The following is a 14,689-nucleotide window of genomic DNA, read 5'->3' as shown; positions in this document are numbered from 1 at the left end:
GGATACTTGTGCATTGGTACAGGACGCTTCTTGCTCCATAGCAGGAGTTGGACATCACGATTGCGGGCCGTGTCGCATGAGTAGAGTGAGAGGTCTTGAACTGTAGAACTGGGCTGGGCCCAGGGGTCCAGGATGTCCATTCAAAAATAGATCTTGTAAGCTTGTTTGTAAATGAAATGATGGTACCTCTGTTGGTATCCTTGCATTCCACAGAGCAACTTTCATGTGAAGGACACAGCACTGCACGCCTTTAACCCGCACTGCAGTCCTTGCCAGAGGTCGATGTGCGCGTGTTGTTGGACTATTTTTTAGACTTTCCAGAATTTGGTCTTGTTGTTCATTTACCATTTAAAATACCCAGCAAAATTTGTATTCTACTCTCACTCTGTAATAATTGGTGGTTGATATGATTTTATTGAAGTATATCGCCTCCATCCCAAGATCTCACCTTCCCCTGACATTTGTATCAGAAACACTTATTCTCTCTGTGCCCCATCCCTCTGCACCTCCTAGGATGTCCTTCCAGGAATTCCTACGGCAATTTTCCCGCCTTGAAATCTGCAACTTGTCTCCAGATGCTCTGGACAAGGACGACGTGAGCAAGTGGCACACCACGATCTTTGATGGCACCTGGCGTCGAGGGAGCACGGCTGGTGGCTGCAGAAACAGCCCTGGTAAGTCAAATGAACACCTGTGGTGCTAATGCAGTCTGCAAGAACAACCTTGGTTGGAGAATATACCACTCTGTTCTGGCCCAAAGCTAGTTTAGGGAGAGGCTTTGCATTGCACAGGCACATGTCCAACTTTCCCCCATCCTTCACAGTTGACGCACACATCGCTTCGAGCACCTGCACATTCTGTGTGAGACTCCGATCTGTGATGAAAATATCGGAACTATTTTTAGGTCTGGCTTGACGGTGCAGCTGTGTGGAAGACATATTGTAACCAATTGTTTAAAATATACATTGAGTGGGCTGTGGCTCCAGCCTGAGGATTACCCACTCGGTGCTTGCAATTAGCTTTTTGGTGCATTATGCCACCTTACAGGAAGTGCTTACATTGTAGTGTATGACTCCGCGGGACTATTTTTGACCAGAATGTTACACTCCATCATCACACTGTTTGTCACGTTCAATTATTTAGCTCGTGTATGCATTTTATACAGAAAGCAGTAATTGTTTTGCTATTTATTCCCATTATTGGCAAAGTCAACAGGGGAGGCTTTAGTATTGTCAACAACATTTGTGTATGCAATGAATCTAAACAAGATTTGTGAATGCATATGGATAAAAGATCCAAGTAAACTGGTACAATATATTGAGTTTGTATAAAAAGAGAAGAAAAAAGGCATTCAACATTTGCTGAGTCTTTGTTCGTTAAAAAAGAGTTATCTTAAAGTGCAAGAGCGGATTATTTTTTTTTTTTTAGATTCAAGTTCAGTCTCTGGGCTCTGAGTTCTGGATCATAGATCTTTGGTAGATAAAAAAGGGTTTTCTTAAAGTGCAAAGCGGTTCTTTTTGAGTCAAGTTCAATCACTGGCCTCTGAGTTTTGAAGCGTGTTGACTGTTTTCATGAAACACACTAGTCTACAGGCTTATTTGGTATCTTCTCCCTTAAAGCTGATCAACAGGGCTTGTCTGCGCGTTCGCACGCCGTATTGATTCCAGAGCTGAGTTAGTGGGCCCCTTCGGGTACTATCTAGAGCTTTACAGCTGCATAACAAGTGTAAAACATCCTCCTTTGGATTGTCGCAAAGCCTGCATTTGAGGTTAAATTCCAGGCGTTTCCATGGGGGAAGATGTACTTTTGACGGGATTACCCCCATCCTCAGCCGCAGGAACTCTTCCTTCACCTTCCTTGAAAAGCTGGTACTGAGGTATGGCTGAGGTGAGGCGCTAGTGTAGCTTTGGATTACGAACCACCCGTGTGATCTCTTAGTTAATGCTGCTTTGTCTTCTTCCATGGAAAGAATTTTTACTGACTTGTTGACCAGGCGTTTGAAGCATTTTTGTAAACAGCTCGAGTCCCAGGGGTCTTTTAATACATGGGATTTTATAGCTGCTTGGAGGTACACCATTGCAGGGGATCCCTTGTTTGTCTCCAGCTCTTTCCAAAGGTTGGCGTTCAGGGAGTCTGGTACATCGTTCTTTACTTTGTACCAGCATTTTGCATACCCGCCCTTGCGCGCAATTAGCTGCTTCTGTAAACCAAACTCCAGCCTTAGCTGTGCTGGGGAGGTGTACGGAGGGAGTGAGAAAAGTATTCGAAGTGTTTTGCTGACCACATTATCTAAAATGTCTTCATCTCTCCCTCTCATGCATTCGCTGCCGTATGTTATTGGTGGTAACAATTTTGCGCGAAATATGTCCAGCAAGGGGATTAAGTTTGGGCCCGCTATTTTATTCTTGATATTTTTTAAAGCGATGGCCAGTGAAATCCCTCTGTTTTTTTATTGTTGCTGCGTGTCGCTGGAAAGAGCCGTTGAATCAAAGGTTATCCCCAAGTATTTGTATTCTTTGACTGTTTCAATTTTGTGGTCATGCAGAGACCATTGATATATTTGCTTTCTTAATTTTTGATTTAAAACCCTCACCTTTGTTTTTTCCGTGTTTATGGTCAGGCCGTTTGTTTTGGAAAATGTGCTAGTTGTGTTAATGAGATGTTGCAGGCCTACTGGGGTGAGGCTGATTAGTATCAGGTCATCTGCATATAATAAATTCGACAATGTAAGTCCCCCTAGCTTTGGAGCATGATGGTTGCAATTGTCCAGATCTTTAGAGAGGTCAGACATAAAGAGGTTGAACAGGGTCGGCGCGAGAACGCACCCCTGTTTCAACCCTCTTGAGGTTGGAATTTCTTTGGATAAACAATTGCCGGACCCCAGTTTTATTTGGACCCTGGTGTCTGAATGCAGTAAAATCAATAATTTGAGCAGTTTGGAGTCCACCTCCCACTTTAAGAGTTTTGACCACAATTTCCCTCTGTCGATGCTGTCAAAAGCGGCTGAGAAGTCGATATAGCATGCGTATAATTTTGTTTGCGTTTAATGGCAGCGTCTATCAGCAGGGAAAGGGCTAGAATGTTAGTCATGGTCCCTAGATTCTTTTGAAATCCAGACTGGTTGGTGGGGATTCATTTTTTTATTGATGCCCAGGAGGTTAGTTCTTCCAAGAGTAGCCCAGAAAAATGCTTAGCATCTATATCTATAAGAGCTATGAGTCTGTAGTTTTTAGGCTCTTTCTTATTGCCTTTTTTAAAGATTGGAGCTATTATTGAACCCCTCCAGGATGACAGAAGTTGTTCCGCCCCCTAGATATCGATGAAGATCGGGAGCTCTTATTCAGCCCAGTAAGTTGGATTTTTTTTGTAGATAATAGGAGGGATGCCTTTTGGGCCTGGGGCTCCCTCCTTCCGTCCTTTCGCAATTCGTCCCTTCAACTGCTCAACCGTACCTGGGAAGTTGGTGTCCACAACTGAAGGTTTTAGAGTTGCGATCTGCTTGCAGAATTCATGACTTCTGTGGCCCATGCTTGGCATTATCATTAAAGTGTTTGGACAAGTAGTTTACCCAGCTTGCCTCTGTGATATGGGAGTTCACTCCGGGGGCATTCGGATTGTCTATTTTATTAACAGTGTTCCAAAATCTTGAGCTGTTGTTGTTTTGCCAATTTTTTTCCGCGGCTTCTTGTTTGATTCGCCACAGGATTTTATTGTTTTTGCATTTTAGTGTTCTCAATTTGGAGACTAAGCCGTTGTCGCTTCCATCTTTCCTCAGCCCATGAAGCGTGCTGTTGATGGCTGTTTTTATTGCTCTTAAATCAGGCGTTAAGGAGGATTGGGGGTAATTTTTTGGTTTGCTGGTCGAGCAGTGCGATGTTATTTTTTGGCATGTCAGTTTGTCACTTTCTTTAATGAAATTGGGCTCAGTGTTCATTAGGCCAAAGGATTTCAAGAAGGATTGCCAGGCGAGTATTTTGTTATCGTTCTGTTCAACAGCGCGTTCCCAGCTCGTCTTTGCTTCCTGCATTAATCGATCCGGGTCGCTGGTATTGCACTTAATTCTATTGTATTTTGCAGAGGTCAGTAACTTTGGGCCATTTGCTGGAAGTGTTATCACTGTCCCTTGGGCTCTTAATGTTAGTTCTTGCGGAAGGTGGCCACTACAGTCAGATATTCCAATTTTAAAGTTTTGTACTAATACGAACAGTGAGAAGGACAGGAAGGTATAGTCGATTGCTGTTGATGTCGTCGAATTGTGGAAAGTTGCTGCTTGGGGACGGTCCCCCGGCATTCGCCCATTTACTGAAATCAAACCCAAATTGGTTAGATCCTCTGATAAGCTCTTTGATACATTTGTTTGTTTGCCCCAAGGGCACGCTTCCAGAGGTGGAATTCCCCTAACATACAAATAATCTTCCATTGGGTAGTTCTTTCCTGTTGATTTTGAAAGGAACATATTAAAGTCTCCTGAGACAATTCAGTTCGAATTATCCACTTCCGTTACTAGTTACTCGTTTTTCCAGTTCTGTCACCAGGGTAGTAGCAGCGTTTTTTTTCCTTTTGGGTGCAGATAGGTATTAACCACGATTAGTTCCTGCCTACTGGATCTCGGTGTTAATATTTCCAGCTGGACTGCAATAATCCCGTTTTCAGATCCCGAGAAATTTTTATTTAGCAGTTCTTTTACGTGGTTTATTGATTGAATCGAAGTGTTTATCGTTAAACCACCTTTCTCGTGACTGTATTTTGAGGTTCTCCTTGCTGGGAGGTGGAATGATTTTAAGCCCTGAAGATGGAGCAGCTCTGCTGACCAAGTTTCTTGTAGCAGTATTAAGTCATACTGCTGAAAATATAGCAATAGATCCTTGTTGGTAATTTTAGCTCCTAGTCCATTTATGTTCCAAGTACACAATTTAAGTGGCCGATTTATATTTGAGGCGTTGTCGGATCGCTCTGCAGACTGTCATTGGCTGGGCTGTCTAGAGTTAATTGTTCTTGTGATCCAGTCCCATTCTTGATTTTGGGTCGGAAGATCATTGATTTTTTGCAAAAGGTGTATACCTGCTTTTTGTTCAATTGAGCTTCCTTGTGCTCCTCTCAATATAGATTTTATGGGAATATCCGGGGGGCGTTTGCTCAGAGTCGAGTTAACGTTTTCTTGAGGATTTCGAAGTAATGGAGCTGGGTAGCCTGGATTGTAGAACGGTTTAATTCGAATCCCCCATACTTTTAATTGATTTTCCTTTCTTAAGATTTTTTTCGCGAATTCTCCAGAGATCCAAATTGTTTTTGTTATTTCCTGCTCTGATAAATGTTTGAGTGTGATAAATTCGACAGCCTCTAAGTCGTGAGTGGTTAGCATAGATAAAGATGTAATTGAGTTCAGGACTCGTAAGATATTACTTCGGTTTAAGATAGCTTTGCGGCCTTTGGATCTGTAGTCAGGAATTAAAAGTATTGTTTTAGGCTCTTCATAGTTGGTGGCCTCCTGTTGCTGGTCAATGTTTGATGCCCATTCTGTGCTCTTGCAATTATTATATGCATGTGGGCTTTGCTCCCTTTGGGACGGCGGACCCGAATTAGCGATTGGTACCCATGCTATACTGTTACAGTTCCTGTAGTCTAGAGGTGGTTGATCGCTTTGCGTCGGTTGTCCCAGGTTGACAGTTGGGTCACGGGGATCATAGTTGTTGCTGTCCTGTTTTTCGCCCGATGTTAGTTCGAGAGCTTTGCTTTGGAATGACCCTGGGCATTGCTTGTCAAAATTACATTAGGTTCGTTTTTCATTGCTGTTGAGGTGATACTGGTGGTAGTATTAAAAAAATAATAACAGAAATTTGTGTGATCAGGCAGTTCTAAAAAGTGATGCATGGTATCTCCTGGTTCAGGCTTCCAAGGGCTGGCTGGGAACTGTATCTCAGAGGGGGGATGCCTTTTGTCATACTCCAGTTTTCCTACAAACCAAAGATGACTGGGTCATACCTTGTTAGATGCTGGACATTATGTACTGGAACAGGATCTTTGCTGTGAAGACCTAGCATGTTGTGTTGAAGAATTATAAGTACCCTTTGTTCTAAATATAGTACATTAATCCGAGCTGTCTTGTTAAAATCAGACAAAGCTGTGATTAAAGATTTGTTTGGTATTAACATCTAAAATGAAGAAGTTAATGAAGGTCCCGGATTAAGAAACAAAAACAGATGATGTTCTTTCAATCTTCTCCTTTTTCAATACATAGGTAGTGTGAATATCCAATATCGTTGGAATAATCAGTGCAAATCACATATTGTAAGGTATCCAGTCTGTGAAAAAGGCATCACCACTCAAAATGTGACAGTAACATACCAGATGGGTGTCTCTGGAGAGATTAGGGGAACAAATGGGGAATTTAAAAGAGAGCTTCCTATCAAAGTCTGCATGCCATCACACAGAGGGGCTTTTGTTGACTAAAAACCAAAAAGTCTTGAGGACTGTGGTGAACTGAACTGCTAGATGGAAAATTCCTCTGCCTGAGAGCCATACTGTACTGTACTGTTGTCTGGATCCCTCATGCTGATATGTCAAAGGCGGAAACAGATCATGGGTGTGTGCCATGACATAAGCCTGTCTCAGGGATTGCGGTCTTGTTGGCCTGGGAGGGGGGCGCCCAAAAGGCTACACTCATTGTGGTGGAAGGCTGCCTTCAACAGGAGTAAAGCAGCACAAGCGCGGTGGTGGCAGCATACCGTGTAGAGGTCAGTAGCACTGAACAGGTCCTTTTTACCATGTGTCTCTGGAGTGAGGCCTACAGGCTCATTCACCTTTTTTAAAGTTCTGCTGTTGTGTGCTTTACTCACACCTGGCCTTCAATAGTTGAGTGTGGGAGGGAGTGATGGTGGAAAGGTGCTGAGTGTGTGTATGCTTGTAAGAAGTACACTACACAAGGGGTGGTGTGGTACAGTGTGCACCTGGTAAATGTGTGTATGCTGGCAGTGTGTGTTTTTAAAATAGCACTCTGATACAGAACAGAGAGGCTGCAGCACTGAACAGTGTGTGCAGGCTGAATGTGTTTGCTGCATGTAGTTATGCTCGGGGTGGCATAATACATGAGGATAACAGTCCTGTGCATTAAGTGTGGTATGGATGTAAACTGAGTGCAAGTGTGCGTGCACTGTAACATTACATGGAGGACCTTGGGTTTCATTTTGGGAAGCCCAATCCTGCCTGGTAGAAAACATGAGTAGCAGACTAATACCTCCAGATAGATTTATGTATTGCTACATTCCTGTCATCTGGGTGGGACATGCACTGGGGGATGGGGCAGCCAGACTCTGGTCTGTGCATTTCAAAGGGCTCTTTGATTCAATGAAAGTTCACAAGGAAAGGGCCTGGACACATGTCAGGAAGAGGGAGATGGGGCTAATAAGGCAACCATAAAGAGAAGGGCTGGGAGCACGGCATTAACCTTTTGATGCACAAATCACTGCGATTGACACCCGGGTGTGAACTATGGTCACCCCCATGAATCTTGTTGTGGGTTAATCAACTTCAGAGTCCAGCCTGCTGTGACAGACATCCGTCAGGAGGAAGAAGGAGGGACAAAGATGTCCATTTCAAAGAAGCAGAACCCCAACCTAAAACTTCAAAAGACTCAAACACTAAATTATATTCTGTGTCTGGAAAAGGGTTATAAGTAGGGGAGTTTGAGACCCCAAACTTTGTCATTTGCTGAGCAGCCAGACGAGCTGTGACAGGAGGGGGAGCTCTGCAAGACGTCTGCCTTTGACCATTACTGGGGGCCCAGGCTAGCTAATCTCCCTGCTGGGAGAGGGTACATCACCCAGGAAACCAAGACCACTTTCCCTGGAGCCTGAAGCACCAGCGTTTGCCAAGGCCAGTGTGCCCTTTGAGGAAGAGGAGAGTGTTGGAAGGAGCGAGGTCCGGGAGGGGGGCACTATCCTGAGCACTCCCTGTGTAAGGAATCCACTGTTGCACCGATCGTACAGTAGCCCGTGTTATGTTATTTTATAGTAGGTTTATATAGCGCACAGCTACTCTAAAAGAGTGTCCCAGCGCTTTCCACAGGCAGCTCTGTGTATAACAACATAACAAGGAGAAACAGATAGACGGGAAAGAGAAAAGGCCCACCAGAAAAAAAATTAGAGATTAAAAAGCCAGGTCTTCAGGCTCTTCCTGAACTGAAGCAGATTGGAGGTGCTGCGTAGCGCCAGTGGGAGCGAATTCCACAACTGGGGTGCCTTGAAGCTGAAAGAGCGCCCCCCGGTGCGGACCTTCCTCACACGCGGAACCACAGCAGTGAAGAGAGATTCAGACCGGAGTGAGCGGGCTGGACGATAAAACGCCAGCCTCTGCTGCAGGTACCCGGCGCCTGAGCCATGCAATGCTTTGTGCATCAGCGTCAAAGATTTGAACATAATCCGTTTCTGGATGGGCAGCCAATGGAGCGTCTGCAGCAACCCAGAAGCGCGTGCTCGCCTATGTAGGCCAAAGATGGCGCGGGCAGCAGAGTTTTGTGCCAGCTGCAGGCGCTGGACCAGGTAGTCAGGGAGGCCAAGAAAGAGGGCATTGGAGTAATCCAACCTGGATCCAATAAGCGCTTGCACAGTAATCCGCCTGTGCTCCACAGACAGCAATGGAAGGAACTTGCGGAGCATCTTTAAAATGCCGAAACAGGTGCCGGCCAGGCCGAGGACATGAGTTCTCAATGAAAGCTTGTTGTCCAGCTTGACACCAAGGTTTTTAGCAGCCAATGATGATTGTGCGGGAGGACACATGTCAGACGGCCACCATTGCCGCCACTCAGGGTCGGTGGCACAGCCCAAAAATAAGACCTCCGACTTACTGGAGTTGGCTTTCAGACTGTTCTGCTGGAACCAGTCGAAGACCATTCCCAGACAGCCCCGAATATTCTCTCCGTCCCATGCCTGGTCTTTACCGCACGTGAAGAGGAGTTGCGTGTCGTCGGCGTAGGACACGATCTGGGCCCCATACGCCTCCACCGCCGCCGCCAGAGGGGTCATGAAGATGTTGAACAACAATGGGCTCAACACAGACCCCTGTGGAACCCCGACTCCCAATGGCGGCATCTCGGCGGAGCTCTGGGAAACCCAGATCGTCTGGCGGCGGCCTTCAAGGAAAGATGTGAACCATTTGAGCACCGTCCCCCTAAGGCCGATGTCATAAAGCCTGGCGAGGAGCGCCTCATGGGGGACGGTGTCAAAGGCCGCCGACAGGTCCAACATGACTAGCATGGCCTTGCCACCAACATCCAAGGTCTCCTTGATGATCTCAGAGACCTCCAACAACGCCGTTTCCGTGCTAAAATTAGGACGGAATCCGGATTGGGAGGGATGGAGCAGATTGTTGTCTTCTAAAAAGCTCGACAAGACACCATGGACATGTTTCTCAGTGATCTTGGCCAGAGCCGGGAGAAGTGAGATTGGCCTGTAATTGGCCAAAACCTCGGCATCAAGAGCAGGCTTTTTCAGGAGGGGGATTACCATCGCCCTTTTCCAGGTGCGAGGGACACTCCCCTCCCTCAGGGAGGCATTGAGGATGGGATTGACCAGGGGGTTCACCACCGCCGCCATCCCCGCCAAAAATTTGGCAGGGCAGGGGTCGAGAGGCAAACCTGATTTAAGGCTGGCCAGCAACACCCGAGACGCCTCGCTAGAGATGGCAGGAAAATCTGACAACAATGCGACAGATGTGGACGATGGCCCATGTCCCGCCACGGGGCCGCAGCCACCCTCCTCTGAGCTCTCCAAGAAGGAGGCCTGAATGGCCTTGATCTTGTCGGTGAAAAAGCTGGCGAGATCACACGCCCACGCATCCGATGATACTGGCGGGGGTGAATGGGAGCTGGGGGTCGTGAACTCCTTCACAACGTTGAAGAGCTCCTTACAGGAGTTCGCCGACGCCTCAATCCTCCTAGCAAGATATTCTTTCTTAGCTCCTAGGATGTCCCGGTGATAGACCTTCACTGCCGCCCTGTAGGCAAGTTTGGCCTCCCCATCGTACTGATGGCGCCAGGCCCGCTCAGCAACCTTACATTGGCTGCGAGCCACACGCAACGCCTCCGTGAACCACGGCGCAGATTGCCGTATTACCGTGGACCGAGGGGCTGCCTTAGGGGCAAGATCATCCAGCCTTTCAGTCAGCCACTGCTGCAGAGCCTCAGTGTCTCTTTCCGGATCCCCCGAGAGGTGGCAGGGATGTTCCGTGAGCGCCTGCTCCAACATATCAGGCGTCACTCTGTGCAGCGCTCTCGAGGCTGGTCTAGGCACCGTGAGGGCGCTGTTGTCCGACCGCCCATTCTCCAACACGGAAAACCTAATCAGCCTATGATCCGTCCAGAGCACCGGCAGGGTTTCGATATCCGCAATCGGGACTGACGAGAACACTTGATCAAGGGTGTGCCCTTTCTCATGTGTAGGACCCGACACCAACGGTGCGAGGCCCAGCGGAGATGTAATGTCCAAAAGTTTAATAGCGTCCGGGTCATCTGTCACGTCAAGGTGGAAATTGAAGTCGCCTGCCACTACACAATGCTGTGTAGACAGCGCCAACTCGGAGATCGCTATCTGCAGGTCCTCGATGAAGGAACCCGTAGGGCCAGGCGGCCTGTAAACCAGCAGCCCCTTCAGCGCTTGGCCCGGGGACAGTCTGAGTGTGAAAGCAAGGGACTCAGAGCCCCCGATGGGATTCAGGGGGAGAACTGAACAGGAAACGTTCTTCTTCACCACCACGGCTACTCCACCACCCCTTCCCTTAACTCTATCCTGCCGGAGAATGTTGTATGCCGGAGGAATGGCAGAGAAGATGTCCGGATTAGATGCCTCTCCCAACCAAGTTTCAGTTCTGGAATGTTCCCGGCGAACCCCACTCCCCCGTGTGCCAGGAGGGGCCACCTTGGACTGAACAGAGAAGTGGGTGGCCCCATGTGCCAGGAGGGGCTGCTGAGGAGTGAGGGATGAGTGGAGGGCAACCGACCAGCACAAACTCGTAGTGGGTGGCCCATGTGTCAGAGCGGGGGCCTCCATGAACATCCAATGCCAGGACAGAGTGACCAGACTTTTGAGTGCCATGGCGCCGACCCCATATGCCAGGAGGGGCAGCAGGAGACACTGAGGCGAAGGGTCCGGCCCGTTGTCCGGGACCGAGAAACTGCTGCGAACTGCACCGAAGGAAGCTTGAGGACCAAAGACATCGCAGAGCCCCACCGCCTGCGAAGGAAAGTGTTGCTTACCGTGCGATCACCAGAACTGGAACTACCCTGATCACTAGAACCTGCTGGTGGCGTGGTTCGGAGGAGAAAGACTTCGCCTGCCTGGTGCTGCAGTTTGTGACCCTGAGAAGCCAGACTTTGCCATCGCTAAAGAGTTCTCTACTGCTGGAGCGGGTAAGCCATAAATTGGGCCTTTGGGGTCCTGGGGGACATACTACCATTGGTACTGTGACTCCATAGACAGTTGTGATTGAACTTCCGTTTGGATTCCGAGGGGAGAACCTATGAATACTTCCTAATAGTTTATATTCCCTGGATGTGGTCATCCGTGAATAGGGTATAACATCGAACCTGTTGCACTAAAGTTAGTAGGACTGGGAGTGGCCTGCCACATACTAGAGACCAGAACCCAAGGAGGATTCTGGTATTGCTTGTGAATGTTATTTACCCTTGCATGTGCGGGATTAGAATTAAAAACGTCTTTTTTGTATCGTATGTGAAATAATGCACAAAGGTGTTTGGTGCTGTTTGTATTTTGTTTGGTTGTTTATTTTGCTAGCCATGTGGCTATTACATACGTACTGTACCTCTTGCATTTTGTATGTCTTATTCATGCTGGGCTTCCCCCTATTGGTACGGAAAAAACTTTATAAAAATCTATTGTTAAAAAAAAAACGTCTTTTTATATAAAACAAGTATTTGAGTGCACAATGATTTACTGTTCGCGCTGCTTGCACCTTGAGTAATGAGTTGTGTTCACTGATCAGTATCCCTCCCCCCCCCCCCACATCCCAAAAAGAGCTCTGACTGCTCTTCCGAGGCTTCCTAACTGAGAGCCAGGTACAGAAGGGGTGCTTGGCCCAGTTGAGCAGGATCCATATTAGGGGGTCCTGGGACATAGGGAGTAACGCGCCTCAGCCACCGTGGCTGGGCCCAGTAACATGTGCTTGCCCCGTGGCTGTCTGAAAGGGGTTCTGACAATATCCCTGAGGCAAAGGGCTCTTAAACTCTAGTCACATCACACTTTAGAGTTGGGTAGTCCAAATGCAGTGAACTCACAGAAGGATTAGATCTGGAGAGTGAGACTGCGGTTCTCTGATTATATTGCTGGATTGTTCTGATGATATTTTGAATTATTAATATTATTTGTTTTAAGCCTCAAAGTCTGTTTTGTCTATCATTTTTTACTGTAATGCCTTTCAAATGACGTATGCCAGTTTAAAGGCACATTCTTGACTCCTATTTGCTCTTGTGTGTTTGTGCCTGTCCAATTTATTTAGCAAATTGCTCCGTCACGAATGCTCCCTAGTAATTTCACTTTCTCTCACACATGGCTCCTTGTAAATTATTTCTCTGCCCATCTGCGCATTGATCCTTAGTAAGTTTCTCGTCTGTTCATTGTTTCTCGCATTGCCCTTTATAAGTTGCTCTTCTCTGCTTATTTCTTTTCGTACTGGTGCAATATAAGTTGTTCCTTGCTGGTCTCTCCTTCACACATTATCCCTGGTAAGTTGTTAATCTCTGTTCAATCCTTCTTGCATTGCCACATTGTAAGTTCTTTGTTCAGGTGTTCTCGCATTACCTCTTTGTAAGTTGTCCTTTCTGGTCTTTCCCTCTCGCATTACCTTTTCCCCTTGTAAGTTTCTCCAGTGCATTTGCTCCATCGCACATTGCTCTTTTCTAAATGGCTCCTTCCTTCTTTTCCTCCTTCTCCGTTCAGCCACGTTCTGGATCAACCCCCAGTACAAGGTCACACTCTTGGAGGAAGATGACGACCCCGAAGACAATGAAGTTGCCTGCAGCTTCCTTGTTGCCTTAATGCAGAAGAACCGTCGACGAGTTCGGAAGTCGGGGGAGGACATGCACACCATTGGCTTTGCCGTGTATGAGGTATTGCAAGACGAATGCCTTATTGAGACCAGTTAATGCTTCCTCTCGTGCATCCTAAGAATGCACTTGAACTCTGTTCTCTTGACCATGGGTTAGAAAGTAGTTGGATGTCTGTTAAGGCACCAGTCTCATTTTTAATACCGCTGATGAGAGAAAGGGGGACTGAAAAGCATGTATTGAGATCCAACTTATGCACACCGTTAACAGTATCCTTATGCTTCCAGGAGGGTATTTATTATTTTATTTATTTATTAAGCTTGTAGAGCGCAACAGCTACCCAAGAAGGGTTTCCCGGCGGTAACGAGGCAGTGGGCTAGACAGCTAGAAAATTACTATAATGTAAAATCAGAGGGAGGTATTGATCAAACAGCCAGGTCTTAATGGCTCTGCGAAAGCAAACATAACTGGGTTCCCTTCGGATAGTCAACGGCAGAGAATTCCACATCTTTGGACCCAGTAAAGAAAAGGACCTGCCTCCCTTTCTGGAAAGGCGAACCTTGGGCAAGCTAAAAAGGCCAAGAGATGAAGAACGCAAGCAGCGAGCAGGAGTATACACATGCACCAAAGATTGTAGATATCTCGGGCCATACCCCGTTTTATTTTCTGCATGTAGCTGAGAGTTTTGAACTTAACTCTGCTCTCGACTCTTAGCCAATGTAAAGAACGGAGATGACCTGACATTTGTTCCCTTCTATGACATTTACATAGCAGCCTAGCAGCAGCATTTTGGACGAGCTGAAGGCGTCTGATGACCAACTGTGACGCCCCTGGGTAGAGGACGTTGCCATAATCTAACCTAGAAGTGATCAGGGCATTGACTACTGACTTCTTCTTCTGGCAATATCCAAATTATTTTCTTTAGCCAGCGTAAAATGATGAAACATAAGGCAGTTAACTTCCTAACCTGGGGCTGCATAGTCAGGCCTTTATCAATAGTCATCCCCAAATGTAGCACCTGGTCGGAAGGAATGGGGAGGGCTCCCATTTCTAACGGCCAGTGTCTAGGACTCCAAAAGTCCTGCTTAGGACCCAATATAAGCACCTCAGTTTTCCCGCCATTCCGTTTGAGCAGATTATCACTCATCCACTTGGCAATTGACCTGAGACTGGATTGAAGGAGGGAAGGAAATGCTTGATCAGAATTAGAAAGCGAAAACGTAATTTGCGAATCATCTGCATACATGAACATAGTCAAACCTTCCCGTTCGGCAATCTGTGCGAGAGGTGAAAGATATAAGTTACAAAGCAAGGGACTGAGTACCGAACCTTGAGGTACCCCATAAGGAGACAGATGAGTATTAGAGGAGGCCGAGTGTGAGAAGATTTGAAATGTTCGCTAAGTGAGAAAAGATGCGATCCAGTCCAAGGCAGGACCGCAAATGCCCATTGCAGAGAGAGATTTTAATAGTATAGTATGAGAAATGGTGTCAAATGCTGCGCTGAGATCAAGAAGCATCAGCGCAGCTGTGTCCCCTCTGTCCAACATAAGGCGTAGATTCTCAGTAACGCCCAATAATGTGGTTTCTGTAGAGAACCCTGGGCGGAAACCTGATTGGGATAGATGAAGTAAAG

General features: G+C 46.9%; 1 protein-coding gene across 1 annotated transcript in view; it reads left to right on the top strand.

The window, feature by feature from the left end:
* LOC147706810 (calpain-1 catalytic subunit-like) overlaps nt 1–14,689 on the top strand; it is a 581,687-nt gene that overhangs the window by 467,047 nt on the left and 99,951 nt on the right. The window contains exons 10-11 of the mRNA XM_086925938.1: nt 514–674; nt 12,948–13,117. Of these exons, the coding sequence (XP_086782064.1) occupies nt 514–674; nt 12,948–13,117 (331 nt within the window). The remainder of the gene's footprint in view (nt 1–513; nt 675–12,947; nt 13,118–14,689) is intronic.

The sequence above is a fragment of the Lissotriton vulgaris genome, chromosome 6 (assembly GCF_964263255.1).
Source record: "Lissotriton vulgaris chromosome 6, aLisVul1.2, whole genome shotgun sequence".
NCBI classification, from domain to species: domain Eukaryota; kingdom Metazoa; phylum Chordata; class Amphibia; order Caudata; family Salamandridae; genus Lissotriton; species Lissotriton vulgaris.
The sequence above is the reverse complement of the archived record's forward strand: the minus strand, read 5'-3'. Positions and strand labels throughout refer to the sequence as shown.